We start from the raw sequence: 23,985 nt of genomic DNA, 5'->3' as shown, positions 1-23,985 counted from the left end.
GTAGAGAAAAAGGCATCCCTAACCTTTGGATGAACCATGTCCAAATTGCTTCCTATCAGGCTGAATGCATTCCCTATGGTTTTATAAGGAGACTGTGCTCAAATAAAATTCTTTTTTAAAAAGACTTTATTTATTTATTTGACAGACAGAGATCACAAGTAGGCAGAGAGGCAGGTAGAGAGGGAGAGGGGGAAGCAGGCTCCCAGCTAAGCAGAGAGCCCAACGTGGGGCTTGATCCTAGGACCGGGAGATCACTACCTACCTGAGCTGAAGGCAGAGGCTTAGCCAGCTGAGCCCCTCAGGCCCCCCTCAAGTAAAATTCTTAAGCAATACCGCTTTTGCACATCGCGCTGGGGATGAGTCTCAAAGTCTGAACAGCTTTTTTATTTCAGCTGCATTATCTGATCTGGAATCTAAGAATTATCTCCAACAGCATTGTGTCGGACACCAAGTCCTCAGAGACATTCCCAGAGGGCAGAGGATTTCTGAAGCTAAGGGCTTCAAATCACAGACAATGTGGTGTACACGGCCATGGGGTCACTTGGAAAAGTTGGTCTCAGGTTTGAAATCACTTCCACGGGAAGTTTAGTCTTAAAAGCAGCGAATTTTTGTTAGGTTAGATTCACTTTGGAATCGAGGTTGTATTTCACATTTTGTTGTGTTTTAACGGGTGACCAAAATAGGTTCAGTTGTTGTTGAGGTAAGTCTTGTCTTTTTTTTTTTCTTTGAAAAACAAATGAGGAGTGGCGCCTGGGTGGCTCACTGGGTTAAGCCTCTGCCTTCTACCCAGGTCATGATCTCAGGGTCCTGGGATCATGGGGCTCTCCGCTCAGTGGGGAGCCTGCTTACCTCCCCCCGCCACGCCCGCCTGCCTCTCTGCCTACTTGTGATCTCTCTGAAAAATAAAAGAAAAAAAAATTAAAAAAAAATAAAACAAATGACGGATAGTCACTGGTGTATCTGCAAAAAGTATGTATTCGGATTAGAAGCTCTGCAGACACAGGATTCTTATATTAGCATCCGAGTCTTGGCGTGAGATGTGAGCGCTCTGACTCGTGTGCGGGTACTAAGGTCTCAAGGGTGGCTCGGAGCGCAGGCTGGGGTCCTTGCGGGCGTAGCAGGAACCCGGAGCACACACCGGCTACCGGCTATGGTCTACACGCCGAAGACCAGCCCACTAAGGCGCCTGCGCCGGGGTGCGCCCGCGCGGGAACCGCCCATCTTCTCCCCCTGGAGCAGGGGAGGGGCGGAGCTTGCTGCAGGGCCCGCCCCCGCCAGCTGCGCGGGTCTTTCGCCTCGTGAGGAGCTACTTCCGGATCCGGTGGCAGGTTCCACTGGCTGGGAGTGAGGTGGTGCTGAGCTAGCAGGCGGGCGGACAGGCGGGCTGGGCTGCGGCCCGCGCGCGGCGGGCGATGCTGGGAGGCAGCTCCGGGACCCGGGAGCTCGAGGCGGAGGGCGACGGGGCGGGGGCTGTGCCTGCGCCGCCCGCCATCGAGTTCCCGGCCGACGGCTCGGACCCCAAGTATGATGGTGAGGAACCTGAGATGCCTCGGCGGCCGTCCCCTTGCACCCGTCCACCTTAATTCCCGGGGGGCAGGGCGCAACGAGCATCCGCACGGCTCCGGGGCGAATTCGGCTGGATCCGGGCTCGAACCGGCGGCCCAGCGGTGCAGTAAGGTGGGGCGGCGGGAGGGCGGTCTGCGTAAGGTAAACATTTATTGCATGGAGTGTCGGCGACCTGCTAGTTTGTTGACGTTTCTGTTCCGTGGTTTCCTCTTTGCGGATTCGGCTCCGGACGTGCTAAGATTTCCCTCAGGCCGCTTTCCAGCTCCGAGCCCTGCGGTTTGTAAACTTCTAGAAGGGGGCTTTGCAGCCCTTATACGCCTAACCGTTCGGGTTCCGTGTTTTAAGTTGTAGCTTCTCTTGCTTTTTGCTTCACTGATGGGGGAGCTAAAGACTTCTCACGGTGGGTCGGTTTAAAGAGAAGAAATGCCCAAGTTTTTTAATCCTTTTTTTTTTTTTTTTGAGGCTTTTGGTTACTAGGAGGTAACGGCGTTAAGTCAGGCAAGTTATTCTGCATAAAGTGAAGGGTACTCAGAACATGAACTCCAGCCAGTTTAAAGTATCCAGTATTTTATTCAGATTTTATAGGGTCTTGCATTACTACCGGTTGTTTTGGCAGTTTTTAAAGCTAAATGGTGCTCTCAAGATTGAATAATACTGATTCAGGGAGGTTTTTACTTTATGGTGCTTTGAATAGGATGATTACAAGGAATACACGTTCAGTTGAAACATGAAACAAGTATTCACATACAGTGGATTTGCAGTTGGAAGCGGAGTTGAAAATGTTAATTTATTCCTTAAGTCCTCCAATCTTCACCCATAATACTGTCTATAATTCTTGACTCTAAAGGGGGTCAAAAACAGACTGTGGTGGTAATTTGAGTACATTGACAGGACGGTTTTAAGAGAACTGTTTTTAAAATTTTTTTTTCAAGATTTTATTTATTCATTCGACAGACAGGGATCACAAGTAGGCAGAGAGGCAGGCAGAGAGAGGGGGGGGAAGCAGGCTCCCCGCTGAGCAAAGAGCTGGATGTGGGGCTCCATCCCAGGACCCCGAGATCATGACATGAGCCGAAGGTAGAGGCTTAACCCACTGAGCCACCCAGGCGCCCCTAAGAGAACTGTTTTTTAATGAACTGATTTTTTTTCACATGTAACCTAGTGTACTATGGCAGCTCAGTAATACAGGAAGTGTTATGTCAAAGGAAAAGCCTCAGCTGTAAACATGCAAAAGTCTGTCTTTGCTGTCACATTGTGATAAGGTTGTCTGCAAAGGAAAGATTATTCTGGAAGGGAGTGATCATAGATAAGCTTTGAAAAATTTCTTTCTACTAGGTTATTAATAATACTCTTGTGTTTACATATTGGCTTTTCTTCCAAAGAGGCCCAGAATATCCAACGTAATTTATCTTTTTATGTGAGAAGTAAGGTCTATGAAAAAAACATAGTTTCGTTTTTAGAAGACGTAGAATCAGAGCAGTTACGTGATTTCTCGAAGATCGCCCGTATGATGTGAGGAGGTCACTCTGCCAGGTTAGGGTAGAGTCAGAAAATTCAAAACCTAGATGTCACTCTAAAACCTGTGTTCTTTAGTCTATTATGTAGGGAGCAACTTTGATCAAAATTACTATGTACCCCCCCCCAACCCTTGGAATAGCATGCAGCAGGAAAGCAACAGTAAACCCATTGCCAGACTCTTTGGTTTTTATTTCTTTCATCTGACAGAAGTTTTTCAGAATTTTACTCAGATTAATCCTCCACGTTTCTCTCTTAATAACGGACCATTTATTTCAGATCATTATTTTCCTGAGGAGCCCGAAGTAGGTGATCCCTTTCCTGTTTTGTCTACTCCCCTCGTAGTTGGCAGAAGTCTAAAACTCTAATTCACCTAGGATCTCATCTCATTTCTTCTTCTTTTGTAACAGGGCCTGACCTCGTCTTTCCTATTAGCCTCTTTACTCTTCCTCTACTACTTGATCAGGAGCGAAACGGGAAGTGCTCAGCTTCCACCTTCATTTCCTTGCGGTTTTACTCCTTCCTGTGTTTGAGTATTTGTGTGCTGCTCTTTTTTAAAGTTGCCATTTTCTTGGTGTACTTGGTTCATTTGACTCTGATCATTCTTTTTTTTTTTTTCCTTATTAAAAAGTAGGATTTTCAGGGGCGCCTGGGTGGCTCAGTGGGTTAAGTGTCTGCCTTCAGCTCAGGTCATGATCTCAGGGTCCTGGGATCCAGCCCCTCATCAGGTTCCTTGCTCTGCAGGGAGTCTGCTTCTGCCTCTGCCTGCTGTTCGCCCTGCTTGTGCTCGCTCTCTTGCTCTCTCTCTGACAAATAAAATCTTTAAAAAAAAAAAAAAAGGATTTTCTCATTGTAGAACACAGGAGAGTGAGAGCTCTCTCCAAACCCTAATCTCATCACTGTTGACAATTCAGTGTATTGAAAAATTTTTTTTTCACATTACCGAGTATGTGGAAATTATAGAAAAGCCCAAAGAAGGAAATTTAAAAACCACAATCTCATCACCTAGAGATTACTGTTTACGTTTTAGCATAGCCAGTGAACATTTATTCACTGAGTTTTGCATTTAAAAGTCTTTGTCAAAGATACCACAAATGGATCAAATGGATTAAAGATTTCTTTCTTTCTTTCTTTCTTTCTTTTTTTTTTAAAAGATTTTATTTATTTGACAAAGAGAGACACTGAGAGAGAGACACTGAGAGAGAGGGAAAGGGAGAAGCAGGCTCTCTGCTGAGCAGAGAGCCCGATATGGGGCTCCATCCCATGACTCTAGGATCATGACCTGAGCCGAAGGCAGATGCTTAATGACTGAGCCCCCCAAGCGCCCCTGGATTAAAGATTTCTGAGTTTGTCCAAATAAGGTAAAAATTTAGAGGAATCATTTGGAAAAATGTGAGGAAATAAAAAAGGGAAAAGTCACCTGTACTCACATTCCAGAGAACTGGCTGTTAACAGTTTGGTGTATTCATTTGCAAATATTAATATGAGCTGCTGTAAGCCAGGTAGATTCCTAGATACCAAGGATCAAACAGGCAGATTGAAAAACAGCATGCGCACTAGTGTCATTTCTTTTACAAATTCTGTGGATATATAATTGGAAACAGAGGGGGCAGAGATTTTCTGTTTTGTTTTTTTCTGTTGCCTATATGTTTATATAGCTTTGAAATATACTTTTAAATTGTGAGGAGTATGATAAATCTTTTATGTTCTACTTCTTAAATATGATGTTATATTAGCATTTTCTTGTGAGAAATTAGCCTTCAAAAATATGAAGACCACACATTTTGTATTATCATTTCAGTCTTTGCCCTGTTGTTGGAAAATAAGTTTCTCTTTTATCATTAGAAGTAATAGTAGGTTTGACACCCGTGCATAAAAGTCTTTGTTGATATCTGATTATTTCCTCCGACTACATCTACAGAAGTAGGATTTGTTGGCTTAAATACATTTAAAAAAAAGGTTTTTTTTGTTTTTTTTTTTTAAAGATTTTATTTATTTATATGTCAGAGAGAGAGAGAGCAAGAGAGCAAGCGAGCCAGGAGGGGAGTGGCAGGCTGAGAGAGAAGCAAGGAGCAAGGAGCCCCATGTGGGGCCTCCATCACAGGACCCTGGGATCATGACCCGGCTGAAAGCAGACACTTAGCCAAAGGAGCAACCCAGGTTCTCCCCCTGTCCCGCCCCAGAAGTTTTGATACATTTTGGTAAAATGATGACTGGAGGGGTGGTATTGGTTTGTATGAAACTATCTAGCCTCACCTGCACTAGTACTATCATTTTTTTAATTTTAAAATTTATTTTTTATTTTTTTATTCATTTATTTGACAGGGAGAGACAGCAAGAGAGGGAACACAAGCAGGGCGAGTGGGAGAGGGAGAAGCAGGCTTCCCGCTGAGCAGGGAGCCTGATGATGTGGGGTTCGATCCCAGAACCCCCGATCATGACCTGAGCTAAAGGCAGACACTTAACTGGCTGAGCCACCCAGGTGTCCTCACAATTATCTTTTTATACACCATCATTTCCAATAGGTGCCTAGTCTCCTATATGCATAGCTTATAGGAGCCTTCCAGTAGCTTAGCAGCCTTCCAGTATTCCAAACAGTATTATGCTGAACATCTTATAAACATACTTGTTGTGCTCTGTAAATATTTTCATAAAAACTTGAAGTGCTGAGTCAAGGCTTTGCCCATTTTGAATTCTATGATACATGTACTGCTGAAGGTTACAAACACTTTTTACACCCTGCGATTAAAAATGTCGCTTTTTCTGTGCCCATAATAATGCCATGTATTCCAGGCTTGGAGTGGTTACCAACCTGACGGCAAGTTCTGGAACCACAGTTATTTTAGTATGTATGTCATTAGTTACAAGTTACGTTAAACCTAGTTGAGTTTTAATTATGCTTCATTTTATTGTCAGAGCTCTATATAAATTTTACGGCCGTTTCTTTCTCTTGTCATGTGTAGTGCAGATCTGTGTACTGGATCTGAATTTATGACTCACGAGCTTTACAAGGCTCTTGTTGCCTGTCCCCTGCCTCTTCCTGTCTACCTGTTCCATGTTTCCAGCACAGTTTTCTCAAACATTGTTCCTTCGTGCTGTTTGTGGTCGATTCAGTAACACATGAAATAAACAGGAAGCTAGAGCTTATAACCTTCAGCCGGAAGCGCCAGCTTGTCCATCTGCCTGGCCTTGTCTGGTGGAAGGAGGATGGGCTTGGGTGTCGCGCCGATCTGTCTGCTTGCAGGTTCCTTACCCGCTGTGTGAGGTCAGGGTCCTCATCTGTAAAGCGAGAGCAGCGACACTTCCTTCCACTGGTCTGTGAGGATTTGAGGCTGTGCATGTGGACCGGTTGGCAGCACACGGGGCCCTAGATGGTTCCATGCTGCCTTCCTCGCCCCCCTTCGTGCTGCCAGACTTCCTTCGTTATGCCGGCACCTGGGCTGTCCTCTCCAAGAAAGGAAGCCTTCCTGTTCCCTCTTGTTTGCTTGGATGTTTACTTACTCATTCATTTATTTCTACCTTGGCCCACACCATTCCTCCCTCAGCTCTCACCTTCCCCGCGATGGCATCCTTCTGCTAGTCTTCCAACTTCCAGAGTCCCACCTCGACACTCAGCTTAAAGTCTGTCCCGATTAACCCCACTCGGGTTAACTCCTGTTCTGTGTTTTATTTCCTTAAATGGACATAGTTTGTGTTTTGTTAATTAGAAGATGCTGTTTTGTCATTATGAGATATGTTTCCCGTTTATTAACGTTTTTTCCCTCTTTTAACTTGTAGAATCCGACATCCCTGCAGAACTCCAGGTATTAAAAGGACCCCTGCAGCAGCCGACTTTCCCTTTTGCAGTTGCAAACCAACTCTTGCTTGTCTCTTTGCTGGACCACTTGAGCCATGTGCACGAGCCAGACCCGCTCCGTTCAAGACAGGTGTTTAAATGTTAGTAAGAAAAAAATGTTCTGTGGGGTGCCTGGGTGGCTTAGTGGGTTGGGCCTCTGCCTTCGGCTCAGGTCGTGATCTTGGGGTCCTGGGATCGAGTCCCGCATCGGGCTCTCTGCTCTGTGGGGAGCCTGCTTCCCCTTCTCTCTCTGCCTGCCTCTCTGCCTACTTATGATCTCTCTCTCTCTGTGTCAAATTAAAAAAAAAAACAACTTAAAAAAAAAAGAAAAAATCTTCTGAGTAAACCTTGTAAAAATACTACGTTGTGGGTCTGAGAAAGCAGCTGGTATATAAGTATTTGAAATAGGTATTAATATTTGAATTTCTTGAACGCAATTTTATATTTACTGTATTCCTTGAATAAGTAAAAGCCAAGCACTTCTACAGAAACTTCTGCAGAAGAAGAGAAACTTCTTTTTCCGAGGAGCCTGGTGTTGTGACTTCAGACTTAACTTTGCCCTAGTGTTTTGTTTGTGCACATCTTGCATGTGCTGTTTGTTGGTTAGAGATAATCAGTCCATCATCGAAAACAGTAACTCACTGTTGTCAGTTCTAATCATGTTTTGCCTGTTGCCTTTATTCTTGCTTTGTTGCCTGTCAGCAGAAGGTGATGTATTTGAATGTCAGGAGACTAGTAAGTTTACATTTTTTCTTGCTTTTTTAAAAACAGAGCTCTGTGCTTTACCAGCTGACCAGGCATGGTGAACAGATGACTGCTCAGTATCCAGTAGCTGATTCTAGATATGCGCCTATGAGGCACAGTACCAATTGTTCCTTCTCTCTTAGAGGGTTAATCTCTAAATTGTAATGTGTATAAATGTAACTTTTTTCTTACAGAGGTTTCTTTTTTTAAGATTTTATTTATTTGAGAGAGAGAGCATGGTGGGGGCCAGAGGGAGAGGGAGAAGCAGGCTCCTCGCTGAGCAGGGAGCTGACTAGGGACTCGATCCCAGGACCCTGGGATCATGACTTGAGCAGAAGGCAGATGCTTAACAGACTGAGCCCCCCACGTGCCCCAAGGTTGGTTGTTTTTTGTTTTTTGTTTTTTTAATAGAGGCTGTTATTACTCTGTAGTCTCTTTAAAATTGCCATTTTAGGGACGCCTGGGTGGCTCAGTTGGTTAGGCGGCTGCCTTCGGCTCGGGTCGTGGTCCCGGCGTCCTGGGATCGAGTCCCACATCGGGCTCCTTGCTTGGCAGGGAGCCTGGTTCTCCCTCTGCCTGCCTCTCTGTCTGCCTGTGCTTGCTCACTCTCTCTCCCTCTGTCTCTGACAAATAAATAAATAAAATCTTAAAAAAAAAATCGCCATTTTATTGATGGCCTTTCTGATAATAGTTTTCCATATTCTTCTTCTAGTGCTTTGCCAGACCTTTATCAAAATGGGGCTGTTGTCTTCTTTCACCTGTAGCGATGAGTTTAGCTCACTGAGACTACACCACAACAGAGCTATTACCCATTTAATGAGGTCTGCCAAAGAGAGAGTTTGTCAGGTAAGCGTTAAAATACAAACTTTGTGTATGACAGAAATATTTTAATTTCAGGAGAACTGTATTTTAAAGCATTGTGGAATCCTGGTTATAATACAGGTTTATAAAAGTATTAATTTGTTTATTCAGTAAATATGTACAAATGACTACCCATGTGTTAGGCTTATAGGCGTTGGGATTCCAGCAACGAGCAAAACAGACAAAAGACAAAACACCTGCCCTCATGGAGGCTTATGTTCTTTTTTTTTTTTTTAAGCTTATGTTCTGCTGAGGGGGCAGTCAGCAGTAGAAACATAATAAAAATACATAAAAAGAAAGGGGTTGTTACATGGTGGTAAGCATTAATGGAGAAATCGAAAGCAGTGAAAGCGCTTAGAAAATGTGTGGGTTGTATACTGGGTGGCCAGTGACTGAGGTTGGGAGCTAGCTGCAGTTGAGAGCATGAGCCGTGCCCCTGAGGAAGAATGTTCTGGGCAGAGGATCAGCCATCCCCGAGGTGGCAGTGTGCTCGGTGTTTTTGGGAAGCTGAGTGGCAGCCATATGGCCAGAGTAGCATAAGCAAGGGGAGAGTATGGGAGAGGTAGGCAAGGAGGGTCAGGGAGGGCAGTCAGACGGACAGGTGGAGGGGGAACCTGAAAGCATTTTAACATCTTTGGTTTTTTTACTCAGAGCAAAGTAGGAAGCTTTATAGGATTCTGAGCTGAGAAGTGAGGTGATCTGACTTACATGTTAATGGGCCACCGCAGTTGCGATGTTAGGAATGGATGGAGGGAGGCAGAGGCAGAAGCAGGGGGAGCAGGTGATCAAACAGCCAGGAGGTGATGGTAGCTTGGAGGGGGTAGTAGCAGTGGAGATGTGAGAAGTGGGCCATTTCTGCTTCTGTTGTGAAGGTGAAGTCAGAATTATTTGCTGATAGAGCTCCTTGGTGAGTTCTCAGCCTTATCAGTGGATGGCAAGATTATAGCTTTTTTTAGTAGTGATCTTTGGTTAAGACATAAATGTTTTCAATTGTGAATGCCTAGGTGATATTGAAAAAGCCAGAATGTTTTTCTTTTTTTTAAATATTGTGTGAACATTTGGGACTATTAGTGTGATGTTGAATTTTGTTAGACTCCTCATTCCATGAAATTTGCCTAAAATGCTTTTTAAAGTAATTTTCTGATTTTAGGATCCTTGTGAGGATAATTCTCATATCCAGAAGATCAGGTATGTGTCAGATACTTCTGTGATTGTGCGAAGAGTAAAATGTCTGAAAGAAATTAAGATTAGGAACTGATCCTGAATTCATTAGAAACTAATTTTGAAATTAAAAATAATGTAGTTCGGGTAGTTTATCAAAATTAAAAGCTTTATTTTCAGAAATTAATGACTGCTCCAAGATTTGCTTTACTTCTCTTTCCCCTTATGCCCTCCCTCCCCCATTCTGTGTGGATTTCATAAGCCCCACCGTTTTTTTTGTTTTTTGTTTTTTAATTTAATTTTTTCAATGTTCCAGGGTTCATTCTTTATGCACCACACCCAGTGCTCCATGCAATACGTGCCCTCCCTAATACCCACCACCACGCTCACCTAACTGCTTATCCTCCTCCCCTACAAAATCCTCAGTTTGTTTCTGGAATCCACAGTCTTTCATGGTTTGTCTCCAACTCCAATTTCCCCCAACTCCCTTTTCCTCTCCTTGACCCAGTGTCCTCCGTGTTATTCCTTATGCTCCACAAGTAAGTAAAACCATAAGATAATGGACTCTCTCTGCTTGACTTATTTCACTCAGTATAATCCCCAGTCCCATTCATGTTGAAAAAGTTGGGTATTCATTATTTCTGGTGGAGGCATAATATTCCATTGTATATATGGACCATATCTTCTTTATCCATTTGTCTGTTGAAGGGCATCTTGGCTCTTCCCATAGTTTAGTGACTGTGGTCATTGCTGCTATGAACATTGGGGTACAGATGGCCCTTCTTTTCATTACATCTGTATCTTTGGGGTAGATACCCAGTAGTGCGATTGCAGGGTCATAGGGTAGCTCTATTTTTAATTTCTTAAGGAATCGCCACACTATTTTCCAAAGTAAGCCCCATCGTTAATTCAGAGCACTGATACATAGTCTTTGTCGGGGGAACAGCATTGAGTTTTGGCTCTCTGTAGGAAATGCTAGTTTAAAATCTATAACTCATTAAGACATTTTTCACTAAGAAAATTAGTAAATTTATTGTTGAGCTCAGCTAATCAACTGTTGCCCGTTAGTCATCCTTAGTATTCCTGCTTTAAAACACTGATAATTTCTAATTGGAATACTAATTACTGGTAACATACTTGATTAGCGATCCCTTTGCCATCTCTGGTTTTTCCCCTTGCTATCTTTATTACATGTTGATTTGCTTAGCAAATAATTTTCTTCCTAGAGCATGAGAAATTTTGTTTTGGCTCGTCTTTTCAAATCATCATAATTCAGTGATCAGTAAGGTTGGGCAGGTTAGTGATACAGCAAGTGTGAACTATGCTTGGCACCTGCTTCTTTCATGTTTTAATATTGATTGGTTGTTTGTATTTCACTTTTAGGTCCAGGGAAATAGCCTTTGAAGCCCAAACTTCACGTTACCTAAATGAATTTGAAGAGCTTGCCATCTTAGGAAAAGGTGGATACGGAAGAGTGTACAAGGTTGTTTTCCACAAATCCGTTTTGACCTCCTACTCTGGGCAAATGTATTTTGAGTTGTTCTCATGATTATTATTTAAAGTGCTGTAAGGGAAGTTCCTAGAAATCATGCATGTGTACTTTTCACTAAGATTTGTCATCTCTAGGGAAGTGGGCAGGCTTTAACTTTTTCTAACCACATTGGTGGTTTAGGCAGATTCTGGAAACCACATTAATTTACTTAAAAAGGTATCATGGAAGAAAGCTGTGCTTTTGTATTTTGGGCCTCATGTGGTTCTTTTGCTAGCATTTCCATTTTTCAGACCTCGAGTCTCTAGGAGTCAGTCTCAGTGCAGTTTGGAAGCTTCTAGTCTAGCTGACTGTGGCCGACTTTCCTAAACATAGTAAAGACACTTGTCTTTTGCTTAAATTTATCTCTTGAGCTAGTTTGGATCCTAAGCTCAGGTTAGAATAACTTGCTTTATTCAATTGAATTTAATGGCACAAATATATTTTCTCTTTTCCTCTACTTTTTAGGTCAGGAATAAATTAGATGGTCAGTATTATGCAATTAAAAAAATCCTGATTAATGGTGCAACTAAAACAGATTGTATGAAGGTATGCTTTTTTTTTAAGTGTATTTATTTTGAATAATTGGGTATTTAGATCCTTTTGAAAGAGTTATGTGTGTGTGCATTTGGCAAATACTAGGTGTTGTGGATTGCTAAGTTCACTAAAAGTAAAGTGGGTCACAGTAAAATTAACATGAAAACCAAATTTTTATTTGACTTAATTTTTAATTTTTAAAAAAATTTTTTTGAGAGAGCGAGTGTGTAAATGGTGGGGAGGCGAATAGGGAGAGAGAGAGAATCCCAAGCAGGCTCCATGCTGAGCATGGAGCCCGGCTCGATCTCACAACCCTGAGATCATGACTTGAGCTGATACTAAGAATCGGACGCTTAACTGACTGAGCCACCCAGGTGCCCCTCTCTAAGCCACCTGGGTCTCTTATCCTGGACACAGTGGTGATAGCAGGACTGGATTCATTAGGAGGAATGAAATGAGAGAATGAACATAAATGGGCTATGAAAAGTAGAAAACACTAGATGTGTGTCAGTTAACTTGCTGCTGTAACAATTCCATTCTTCTCTCAGAAATATTCCGATTATTTTACCATAGTTTAGATTCCTTGTTTGGATGTGTTTTTATTGTTTCTCTCTGGAACAAGTAGTATTTGATGCCATGCACATTGAACAAGTTGTCAGTAAAAGCCCGATCTAAGTGCGTTTCCTCTTCAGGTACTTCGGGAGGTGAAGGTGCTGGCAGGCCTTCAGCATCCTAATATCGTAGGCTATCATACTGCTTGGATAGAGCATGTTCACGTGGCCCAAACACGAGGTAAGCCATTGCAGATGGTGTAGCTGCGGGGTTGGCAGACTGCAGCCCCTGGGCTGAACCCGGCCTGCTCCTGTTTCAGTGCCTCCTTCAAGCTGAGAGTGTTTTCTTCCATGTTTAAGTCATTTAAAAGGAATCGGAAGAATACTTTGTGTGAAAGTTATATGAAATTCACATTTCATGTCAATGAATAAAGTGCGTTAGGACCCCAGGCTCATTCATTCGTGTGTTGTCTGTGGCTGACGTTGTACCGCCACAGCTGAACCGAGTAGTTGCACAGTCCTGGAAGGCCTGTAAATCCTACAACACTTACTGTCGGCGCTCTACAGAAAGTTTCCACCCCCACCCCAACCGGTTCAGGGCCCAGCGTAGTTGTCGTAGTAGTTGTGGAATGGCTGTTTTTATCATTCTTAAAATGTACCAGGCATTTGAATAAACAAGCTAGGATGCTTGAAGGTGGGTTTTTGTTTGTTTGTTTGTTTTGCAGATAGAATTTCTGTTCCGCTGCCATCTCTGGAGGTGATCTCCGACGAAGAGGACGACGGGTATGGGGACCGGTGTAGTTTGACATGTTAGATATAACCGTTCACCTGCCCTGGGTTTTCTTCGTCTTTTTGCTCGTTTTCATTACAAAGTGTTAAATGGCTGCTGCTTCTCAGCTAGTTCGGCCATTGTGGTTAATAAATATTGTTGCTAGAGAGATCTGATGCCAGGGGCTTCCACAGTTTACCAGTGAGATTTACGTAGGCATGAAGGGACAGCTGAGTTACTCTTCATCTTTTTTTACATTGATTTTTATCTTTGCCATTTTTTTTTCCCCCTCCAGAAGTCAGTATGTTCAAAATGATGAAAGTAACAGCTCATCCATTATCTTCGCCGAGTTCACCTCAGAAAAAGAAAAGCCCTTAGGAGAATCTGGCCTTGACAATCAGAATAACAGATTGGTGAACTACAGCACCAACTTAATCACAAGGGACGCCCGTGAACTCGAGTCATCCAGTTTGCTCCCAGGAAATGGTTTGGTGGACTTGCCTTCCAGGTCAATGGTTGAACACCAGCTACCACTTAGGCATCATTCCGACTTGGAAGAGAATTTCACATCCACCGGGGAATCTTCTGAAAACTTAAGTTTGTTGGGGCAGACAGAGGTAGATCACTTTCCCAGAATCTTCTGATGATTTGTTACTCACCCCATGGTCATAGTGTGCAGGACCCGTGACTAGATGTGGCCTCCCTTTCACCCCAGCTGACTGCGTGCCTCCCCCCCCGCCGGCTTCCCTCCCTTACTTTTCATCTGTCTTTGTCACCCTTTCACCTCCCCAAGTCCCCCTAGCCTGTGGCCCTTGTGTTGGGTCTTTGCTCCTTTGCTTAGTTAATGCCTGCTGATCCTTTCCTGGGCACTTCTATTCCTCCCAATTTTTGCCCCCTGGAGTTGGAAGCATTGTTCACACTGTTTCTGTCGTGTGTTCATATCATGCTATGCAGATATATTTATGCACAAAGGCCTTCTCTATTTTGGAATGTGACTTTAAGAGAGAGGAGAGGAGAGATCAGGTCTGTTTTTCAGAACACTCTCATTGAGGCTCACTCTCGTATGCTGGTGAGACTGCCACATACTCTCACCGGTGTGGAGTCTTCGTGTTAAAAAGGACTTTGAACGCTAACAAGCCTCTGTATACTCTGGCATGCTGGGATCACAGAACTGTGTATGCCGTCTGTGTACGCACGTGCAGAATTAATTCTTGTTGCCCAGGGTTATGTGGCTCTGTGCACGTGCTTTTTATGAGACACAGAACTTGGAGCAGAGTCACCTGAATACACAGGACTTGAGTTTGAGGGACCGTTCATCAGAGCCGTTCCATTTCTCTGCAGTACGTGTGGGAAACTTTCCTTGGTTCCTAAATGCATGCACTATCTATCGTGAGCTTAAGTTGTGCTTGCCTTTTCTTTGGACAAGTTATTTAAGGACATAGCGAGCCTCCAGAACGCACGTCTACTCTGAGGTGCTCAGAGAGCAGTCAGGTGGCACCCAGCCATTCTCTGGTTCTGTGTCTGAGCTTTAGACACCGTGTGTATGGTGAGCAGGCCCAATGCTTTCTGCACTAGGGCCTCAGTGTCCTCATCGGGAGCTCATCCCGCTCTGCAGCCAAGTCTCCTGCCCCCTCGCGTTCTAACTCACTGTTTGAGGTATTCCTTTCTTCCTCTGTCTCCTTCACTTGACTTTGGGCTTCTTGGGCAGACGTGTGTCTGTCGTCTATTTCCTGAGCTGGAGGCCCCCTGCTTGGCCTGGCAGAGGCAAGTATCTGTTGACTGCATGCGTAATGCGAGCAAGTTGAACCCAGGTGGGAGCTGGCCGTGTCGTCCCCCAGGTGCAGTACCACCTGATGCTGCACATCCAGATGCAGCTGTGCGAGCTCTCGCTGTGGGACTGGATAGTCGAGAGAAACCAGAGGAGCCGGGAGTGTGTGGATGAGTCTGCGTGTGAGTACCGGTGGGTCTGGGACAGTGGGCTGCAGGATGGGGCCATGGGCAGGCCTTCCGATGTAGGAACTACCTGCAGGGGCTTAACACCGGGGTGGGGGGAGTGGGCAGAATGACCTTTTTGAAACAAACCATTGTGCTTATTTCACCGTTTTCAAGAACACCCAGGTATTTGGAAGTTAATTGTCTCTGAGATGAAGACATAGTTTGTGGATATCCAAGGAGTTATGTGCTAGAATTAGGTTAATGATTTGGGTAGAAAAGGTCTTTTAGAATTTATTTATTTACTTATTTGACAGAGATCACAAGTAGGCAGAGAGCCAGGCAGAGAGAAAGGGGGAAGCAGGCTGCCTGCTGAGCAGAGAGCCTGATGCGGGGCTCCATCCCAGGACTCTGAGATCATGACCTGAGCTGAAGGCAGAGGCTTAACCCACTGAGCCACCTAGGCACCCCTAGCACTTTTTTAAGGAAGAAATTTAAATATATATTTTTAAAAACTTGACAATGTGATACTCTTGCAAAGAGACACCTTTGAAGAAACTCTTAAAGAAGGGTAGGTGGTGAAAAGTTTGTCTCTTAAGATCCAGATCTCCTTCCTTCCCTTGCCACTAGATATCCCCTAGAAATACTGTTAGGCTGATAATTTTAAAAATTATTTTAACACTGGCTCTCAACTTGTGCCACACAGTAGAATCCCCTGAGGAGCTTTAAAAAAGATGTCGATAAGACAGAGTAAGAGATAGCAGGCGGAGAAAGACGACCACCCCGACTTTGGCCGAGGTGACTATGGCTGGTGTTCAAGGTCAGCATCAGCAGTGAAAACCATTCAGTGTGTGACCTTGAGAAGGTGTGATGAGAAGGGCATTTTATCTCTGGGGTCTTTCTCCCCAGAACCCGTAATGTCAGCCTAATTGTAAGAAAACGTCAGACAAATCCCAGCCTAGGTACATTCTATGAAATATCTGACCAGGACTTCTCAGGACTGTCCAAGGTCCTCATAAACAGGAAAAGTGAGAAACTGTCACTGAGGAGCCTCATGAGGCCTGACCACTAACTGTAATGCGGTATCCTGGATGGAGCCCTAGAGCAGAGAAAGGATGTTAGATAAAAACTGGGGAAGTCAGAATAAAGTGTGGCCTTGCATCAATCTTGGGGCATCGACTGTGACAGAAAGGTGTACCATACCAGTGTAGGTGTTAATAATGGGAAACCGGGTTGGGGGGGTAAATGAGAATTGTACTATGGTCTCAGTGTCTCTGCAGAGCTAAGATTGTTCCAACAAGTAAAGTCTCTTTTTTTTAGAAAGGGTTTTGTCAGGGACTGTACCAGCAATTTTTATATAATTATGAAATAGGGCTTGGCCTTTGATATATATATATTTTTTTTTAATTCTCTTGTCAGTCCTAATGTGTAGCCAGAGTTGAAAATCACTGTATTCAGTGATCAAAACTGGGGATGCAGGTGACCTGATTGTAAGTAAAGACCCAGCTAAATATTAATTATTAATCGTTTGCTGTTCACTCCTATACACTCTGACATTTTATTTGGTCTAAAATATAGGTCACTTAATACACCCAGAATCTTAGATTCGCTTCCAGGGGAGGTGGAAGCAGAATGCCTCCCTCAAGACTTGAGTCCCTCAAGACTCAGGCCTCTCCTCGACGCTCCCCATCTCTTTCCTGGACAGGACACGCCAGCCTTTGCTCAGTTCAGTTGTGGCAAGTAATAAGCGGGGGTAGTTTCAGTTGCCTGTAAAGGTATAGTCTCTGCTGCATGAGCATCATAGCGGTAGGGGCGGATGTCTCTATAAAAAGAAGAATGGTTTATTAAAGTCCTGTATCAGTTCATCTTTAATCTTCCACTTGGGAAGTAAGTAATGAGTCCTCATGATGTATTGGGGTAGCTCATTCACCATCCAGGACAATGAGCCTTTGAAAACAGGGCAAGATACATAGGTTACTTGCTCACAAGATGCATGTTTTTCTTCGAAAAGTATTTTTAAAGGGCTTAACTGGGTTATGTTCCCCGCGGGTGCATACCTTCCTTCGACTATAGTTTTACATCAGTCATTGGCAACAACCCATACGTGAGAGAACCAGGCTTGAATCCTGGCTCTCACACTCACTGGCGGTGAGGTTTGGGGCAGGTCGGGTAACTGCTCTTAGCCTGTTTCCTCCGCCGTGAAACGTGGATTGTTGCATTTGATGGGGCGCGAGGATTGACGGGCTCAACCAGAGGATGCGGTGCTGAGGGAATGGAAGCTGTTCTTCCCCGTTCAGGCCCGTGTACAAGGGACCGCTGTTTGGCTGCGTTAGGTGGGTTAGAATGAGAACCTGCTACGGACGAAAGGAAGGTAGTTGTTCTGAGTAGCTGTGAGAGTCCCAAAGCCCTCCTGTAGCCGGGAGGCTGCCGCTCCAGCCTGAGGGCTGTGATGGTGGCCGAGTTGGTAAGTGGGCCTGCTTCCCCCTCTCTCTCTGCCTGCCTCTCTGCCTACTTGTGATCTCTCTCTCTCTGTCAAACAAATGAAATCTTAAAAAAAAAAAAATAGATGAATTAAACCATTTACTTCCTCCCCCCCCCCCCCCCCATACTTTGGTTTTCATTTGTCAGTCATTTTTGGAAAATGGAACGTTTGAAATCTTCCGCATAATGGGAGCTCACTCCTTGAGTTAACATAATTTATCTTTTTTCAGATTCCATAGTTTGTAACGACGTCTTTAATCCGCAGTAGGTTTAAGACACCAGATTTATTAGTGCTCAACCCCAGAGTGTCAGGGGTTGAAGGAGATTTAGACCCTGGTTTTATCTAGCCATCTTATGCCTCAGAGTGACTTACAAGGTAATTAATACAGGGGCTCTGGGTGGAGTTAGTGACACCAAGTCCCTTCATGAGGGCACTAGTTTGTGATGGTTTCTTCGCAAGCTGAGGGGCCCTTCCTGCTGATTTTTAACCATTTTGGAGTGTTGACCTTGTTGAAAATCTGAATTATGGTAACGGATTTAGAACCATCTGACATTTAGATGTTAATGCAATGGGTAAAAAGAGAAATAAAACTTCCTTTTCTCCTTCAAGGTCCTTATGTCATGGCCAGTGTTGCAACAAAAATTTTTCAAGAATTGGTGGAAGGTGTATGTTACATACATAACATGGGAATTGTACACAGAGATCTGAAGGTAAGTGCTTCGTATCAGGGAGGATGTGGTGTTCGTTCATGAATTAAATGAAATTACCCTCTTTTCATTTACTTAGGGGGTATCATTGTTTTTATATAAATCATCATCCCATGAGTCCAGAACTCTAGGTTCAATTTATTTTATTTTTTTAAGATTTTATTTATTTGTCAGAGAGAGAACAGCGAGTGAGCTGCAGGCTGGGGAGAAGCAGACTCCCCTGCTGAGCAGAGCCCTATGCGGGGCTCGATCCTGGGACTCTGGGATCATGACTTGAGCTGAAGGCAGATGCTTAACCAACTGAGCCACCCAGGCATCCCTAGATTGAATTTAAAGGCAGCGATCTTTGGGCATTCAGAAGTTCTCTGTGGAGAATAGTAGTGTTTTTCGGGTAGTGAGTGTGCTTTGGGTGCTCATGTCATAGATGATGTTAAATGTATTTAATGCTGACGAAAATCCTCATGTTATTGTAGACTCAGAGGTAAAATGTGCTTCTACAGTTATGTAACATAAAGGAAATTTAACCTGGGCAATTTTTTTCTGCTGTTTACAAAAATCTATGATTATTCCAGTTTTTATCCACAAAAGACTATCAAGGGACAGAAAATATATTTACTTCTTTGGCAGAAGAGTTTTAATTTACTTACTTTTTGAACAAAGAAAGTAGATTGTGGAAGATGCCTTTAAAGGAATATTTGGGAACAAAAAGTTAATGTGCAAATCATTTTATTTTTTGAAAAAAAGTTTAAGAACCAGTTTGTACATCTGGGAGGTACACGGCGATGAGTCGAGTGTTTTCTGGGTACGAGTCTAGCCAGAGAATGGGGTGTGAGTTACTGAAATTCTGTGGCTGGTGAAACTTTGAGGTCCTATTTCAAGAGGTAAGCTAAGTCATAATAACCATATAGAGAGTTCCAGATCTTCACTGGGAGAAGTTGCTTTAAGTGTTGTTTGTATTTGTCACCGTAAATGTTTCTGATGTGTCTTTTACAGATGTCCTCTAGGGACAAGGGTTTTTGAGCTAACTTTATTAGGGTTTCCCTTAAGAGGCGGAATTCTGGTAGCATGATTCCTGCAGGTAGAATTCCTTGGTTATTGGTCAGTCTCAGAGGGTAGGAGCGATAGAGGAGCCTGGCGAGGAGCCCTGTGTCCCTTATGTTGGAGCTGCGCTGGAGGTACATGTATATTGGAGACTCCCCGTTTCTCGTTAATATGTTAACGTTTGCTTCAAATTCGAGCAGGAGGTTGATGATGGCCTCTCTGCCTCCAAAGCATGCCTCATGGATAGCTGTTTGACCTTCGTGGTCCTGGGCATTTACTTTGGCTCCGTGAATTAGCAGCAGACGGATGCAGCCCACCCCCGCGGCCAGCAGCCTGCCTGCTTTGCTCGATGCGGTGCACACCGCCAGCTTGAGGGCAGTGCTCCCCGTGGAGGACACGACGCAGTTCACGTGGGCGCCACAGGCGATCAGCGTCTCCATCATCTCCTTATTCAGTATGTCAGCAGCCATGTGCAGGGGTGTCATGCTGGATTCGTTAACAGCGTTGACATGGGCGCCATTTTGGGCTAAGATGGAGAGGACTGGGTAGGTCCCATAGGTTATGGCCAGGTGCAGGGGTGAAGGTTTGTTGCTGTTGTCCACTCGAGCGTTCACCTGAGCTCCGTGTTCGCACAGAATGCGGAGACACATCACAGCATTGCTCTGAATGTCTGTCAGGATCCTTTGGATTCTGTTCCCTGGTTTTGTCCACGTGGTAGAAGTGATTGGCCAATGCAGTAGCATCAGGTGAAGTGCAGTGAGGCCTCTTGTGTCCCTAGAATAGTGATTGATGGCAGATTACACTGTATTCACAGTGGAAACGATTCTACACAAAGCATTAGTACTTAAGGCAATGTTTGTTTAAAGTGATTCCCCTCGCCTGCTTCAAAGAAGTGTTTGTAAGTCTGCGTTCGTCTCTTGGGATATAACAGCATTTCAGGGGAGCTCAGGTACCATGAGGGTTTTACAATGGCCATCATGTGCTCTACTGAAATCTCAGGGTTGCCTCCAGAATTCCTTTATTTTGGCAGAGAAAAGGCAAAGTTTGTTACAAACACCTGATTGCTTCGCTGAAGTTTGAAACTGATTTTTAGTTTACGTATATTTATTTAATGTAAGTCCCTGTGCTAGGGAAATGATAAACAGCACGGAGTCCCTGCTTTTGTAGGGCTCGACCATCCAGCATGACAGACATGAAACGTACTGAAGTAACTAGGTCAGTATTGCAAATGGGCAAAGTTCTAAGAGGTAGGAACGCCCTAGAGAGTGTACTAAGGATCCCCTGTAGGGGAGGGAGTGTGTCGGTGACGTCCAGCCGCGGAGGACTGGGAGAGGGTCTGCAGAGCTGGGTAGGGCCATGCAGGGGTGAGGGTTCCAGCCAGACAGGCTGGCGGGCTCTTCTGGAATGTGCTGAGGATTTGAGGCTTTCCTTTCTGTTAATGTTACAGGGGCAAGAAGTCGTATAGTTTTCACACCATGTGATTCTTTGTTGGTACTTGGTGTCAGGCATTGGTTTAGGTGGTGAAGACTATTGGTGCATGAGATAAACTCATCTTTGATGAAGTGTTCTTTCTAGTGGGGGGAATAACAAGAAAATGCATTGTCTGTTTCTGTTTACTTATTTTCCCTACCTAACTGAGGGTTTTAGCTCCCCGAGGGCTGTGGCCAGCACTTCATGCATTTTCCGCAGTATCCCTGCTAAACGCTTGAAGTGGGCTGACTGCAGCTTGTGTTCCTGCATCACTGCCGGTTTTTCCCAGTACCTCGTCTAGTCAGTAAGGAGATTGGTTCATTTAAGACATGGTCATGGTATTTTGGAGTCCATAACCCCCGAAGAATGGATGAGTCCAGACATGACCGGGGAGAGGAACATGTAAATCATGCGTATCCTCATTTAGAACTGATCGCTGTTGAGTTCACTTACCTGACTTCCGGGTCAGCGCCATGTTCCAACAAACAGAGCAAACTTTGTGCCTTGCGGTGTTCGGCGGCCAGGTGAATGGGGAGGATGGACTGCGTCTGTTTTGGGGGAGAAAGCAGACCACTTTACATATAGGCCTGTGCAGGGAGAAGTAGTCCTCGTGTACGCTTGTTCTTTCAGAGGAAGTAAGTGTATTTAGTATCTCCAGGTCAATATTTTTCTGGTGTGTGATTGAAATTTTCTTTTTGAGTGTTTGAAAAGAGCCCAAACCAGTAAAATTCATATAAAATCTGTGTTTTACAGAAATCCATGTTTACCCATGCAACAGAAATAAATCATGTAAAGCTTTGGAAGTTGATTCTCATGGAGAGCTCATAGTGTAAAATTAATGGTGATTGCTACTAAGTCACTTAGTCCTTAAATTAACCCACAGGGTGATTGACAAGTAGGTTTTGTGTTTTTTAAGACTTTGCCAAAGTCGGGGTGCCTGGGTGCCTCAGTGGGTTAAGCCTCTGCCTTTGGCTCAGGTCATGATCTCAGGGTCCTGGGATCGAGCCCTGCATGGGCTCTCTGCTCAGCAGGGAGCCTGCTTCCCCCTTTCTCTCTGCCTGCCTCTTTGCCTACTTGTGATCTCTGTCAAATAAATAAAATCTTAAAAAAAAAAAATAAAAGAAGACTTTGCCAAAGTCATAGTATCAGTAGTAAAACCTGCATTTCCAGGGTTTCAAAGATAGCGTAGCATGTCTTCCATGATTAGCAGGGCTGTTTATCCTGGCTCTTAAAATACATCCGTAATAAGTAGTGACTTTTATGGCATGACTGCAAGATACAGGAAGAAGGCGGGGTAAAGGAGACAGTGACTTTGGGGGAAAAAAAAATTAAATCTAAAGGTACTAATCATTGTATGAAAATAGAAAAATGAAAAAGCCTATGTATAAAAAGGAGAAAAATAATTCCTTCATATAGATGTAATCACCACTGGTATATTTGAGAGAACGACATTAATGGTCCATCAGCCAAATGGATTCTCGTCTTTTCTCACATCAGTGTATGTGTGGCAATTGGAAGGGTGGTGCGCAGACTTGGAAGAGTCCTCCCTGGGCGCGGAGGGTGCTGGAGGCAAACTGTCCCACCGCCGACTAGCACGTGGGGGCCCTGGGAGGTTTAATGAGCTCACGGCATCGAGGTTGTGGGCCTTATGAAGCGTGGTGTCTTTCCCCAGCAAGTGACAGAGCAGAGAGGAGGGTACCTGGTTCAGAAGCAGTCGGTGGCTGGTGGAGTTGGCCAGAATGGTCATGGGCTGGTTGACGGGGTGGCTTCTCAGAAGCACCTGGATTGCCGCGCAGTCCTCCCTCAGGATGGCCTCATGGAGTCTGGTGTGGAGGGCGGCAGCCGGCCCTTCTTCCAGGGCCTTCGCACCGCCAGCGACCAGCTCCCTGCTGCCTCTCTTGGTTATGTTGCCCATGAGCAGAACTTAAGAGTGGGGACTCGGAAGTTCAGGGGACACACAGGATGGAATTGTTCCATTTCAGTCTCATTGTGATCCCTTCAGTTCCATTCTAGAACTGTTCTAGAACTGTCCAGAGTCAGATCTGTGAACACGATTCATTTTTATTTCAGACCCAACTTCTTCAAACTTTGTTTCCAGGTTATACAGTGCCAAAGAGAAGGAGTTTTTTGTTTGTTTGTTTGTTTAAGATTTTTATTTTTTAGAGAGAGAGCGAGAGCACCAGTGGGGTGAGGGGCAGGCAGAGGGAGAAGTAGGCTCTCAGCTGAGCAGGGAGCTTGTGTGGTGCTCGATCCCGGGACCCCGGGATCATGACCTGAGCTGAAGGCAGATGCTTCAAAGAAGGAGCCACCCAGGCACCCCTTGAAGCAGTTTTTGGGACTTGACTCAATCATAAAAACTTAGCCAAATTATCATCTTAGACATAGGGTTATTTCTGTGTTGTCTTCCATTTAGCTATTTTTAAAAAAAGCTAAAAGAGGAGTTTCTACATGAAAATAAAAAATTAAAATTACTACATTTAAAGTAAGAAAACCCAACTTTTAACGTAAATATATTTTTGTTTTGAGTGTAGACTCCTCCTCCCCCAATGTGGGTACCGGATTAGTTCCATTGGGAGAAGTTTGCGGTCTGCCCCAGTTGCTTAAATGGTGCTAAATGCATACCTTTCATAACATGACCTAGTTGCCCCCAACCCTGGCAAACATAAAAGAATCATCGAGGAGCTTTTAAAAAATACCAAAGTTTTCTCATTAAAAATTTGAAGAAAATCAGTCTTTGACTTGTTAGAGAGGACAGTAGTTTCTAGAAGCTTCTCTGGGGATTTTGATGCCTAGTTAGGGCTGAGGAGCTCTTGTGTACAAGGTGTGCTCTGCGTTAGTGGTTCTCAAACTCGCAATACCCTGGGGACTTTTACATAATATTGCTGCCTGTGTCCACCCACAAGAATTCTGATGTATTGTTCTGTGGAATGGCTTGGAAGTTGGGACCTTTTTTTTTTTTTTTTTTTTAAAGCTCCCCTGGTGATTCTAATATGCCACCTAGTTTTAGAACCACTGCTCTGATTTTTAATTTTTGAGGGGCTACTTGCTCCTGAGTTGAAAACTTTTAACATCTACATATTTTTACTGTTTTAAGAATACCAAGGAGTTGTTCTGTTTGTTTACAGCCCCGAAATATTTTTCTTCACGGCTCTGATCAGCAAGTAAAAATAGGAGACTTTGGTCTGGCCTGCGCAGACATCATACAGAAGAACGCAGACTGGATCGCTAGGGATGGGAACAGTAAGTTTATTCGGGTTGCTTTCTTTTCTTTTCTTTTCTTTTCTTT

General features: G+C 44.2%; 2 protein-coding genes across 3 annotated transcripts in view; one reads left to right on the top strand and one right to left on the bottom strand.

Annotated features, from left to right (window-relative positions):
* The first annotated feature begins 1,347 nt into the window (after window positions 1–1,347).
* EIF2AK1 (eukaryotic translation initiation factor 2 alpha kinase 1) overlaps window positions 1,348–23,985 on the top strand; it is a 26,447-nt gene continuing 3,809 nt past the window's right edge. The window contains exons 1-12 of one of the 2 annotated variants that reach the window (XM_032872700.1): window positions 1,348–1,530; window positions 6,859–7,017; window positions 8,373–8,506; window positions 9,672–9,709; window positions 11,066–11,165; window positions 11,679–11,759; window positions 12,440–12,539; window positions 13,024–13,081; window positions 13,363–13,684; window positions 14,906–15,017; window positions 18,091–18,191; window positions 23,825–23,939. In XM_032872700.1, the coding sequence (XP_032728591.1) occupies window positions 1,413–1,530; window positions 6,859–7,017; window positions 8,373–8,506; window positions 9,672–9,709; window positions 11,066–11,165; window positions 11,679–11,759; window positions 12,440–12,539; window positions 13,024–13,081; window positions 13,363–13,684; window positions 14,906–15,017; window positions 18,091–18,191; window positions 23,825–23,939 (1,438 nt within the window). In that variant the 5' untranslated portion in view covers window positions 1,348–1,412. Of the gene's footprint in view, window positions 1,531–6,858; window positions 7,018–8,372; window positions 8,507–9,671; window positions 9,710–11,065; window positions 11,166–11,678; window positions 11,760–12,439; window positions 12,540–13,020; window positions 13,082–13,362; window positions 13,685–14,905; window positions 15,018–18,090; window positions 18,192–23,824; window positions 23,940–23,985 lie in introns of both variants that reach the window. The other variant, XM_032872699.1, reaches the window with a different exon arrangement.
* Window positions 18,812–22,786, bottom strand: ANKRD61 (ankyrin repeat domain 61). Its single transcript, XM_032872701.1, has 3 exons — window positions 22,399–22,786; window positions 21,153–21,250; window positions 18,812–20,003 (listed from the first exon to the last, which is right to left on the bottom strand). Exons 1-3 carry the CDS (start codon window positions 22,612–22,614, stop codon window positions 19,058–19,060), a joined length of 1,260 nt encoding a protein of 419 aa, XP_032728592.1. The 5' UTR covers window positions 22,615–22,786; the 3' UTR covers window positions 18,812–19,057.

The sequence above is a fragment of the Lontra canadensis genome, unplaced genomic scaffold (genome assembly GCF_010015895.1).
Source record: "Lontra canadensis isolate GAN:19392208 unplaced genomic scaffold, GSC_riverotter_1.0 scaffold45, whole genome shotgun sequence".
Lineage (NCBI taxonomy): Eukaryota > Metazoa > Chordata > Mammalia > Carnivora > Mustelidae > Lontra > Lontra canadensis.
The sequence above is the reverse complement of the archived record's forward strand: the minus strand, read 5'-3'. Positions and strand labels throughout refer to the sequence as shown.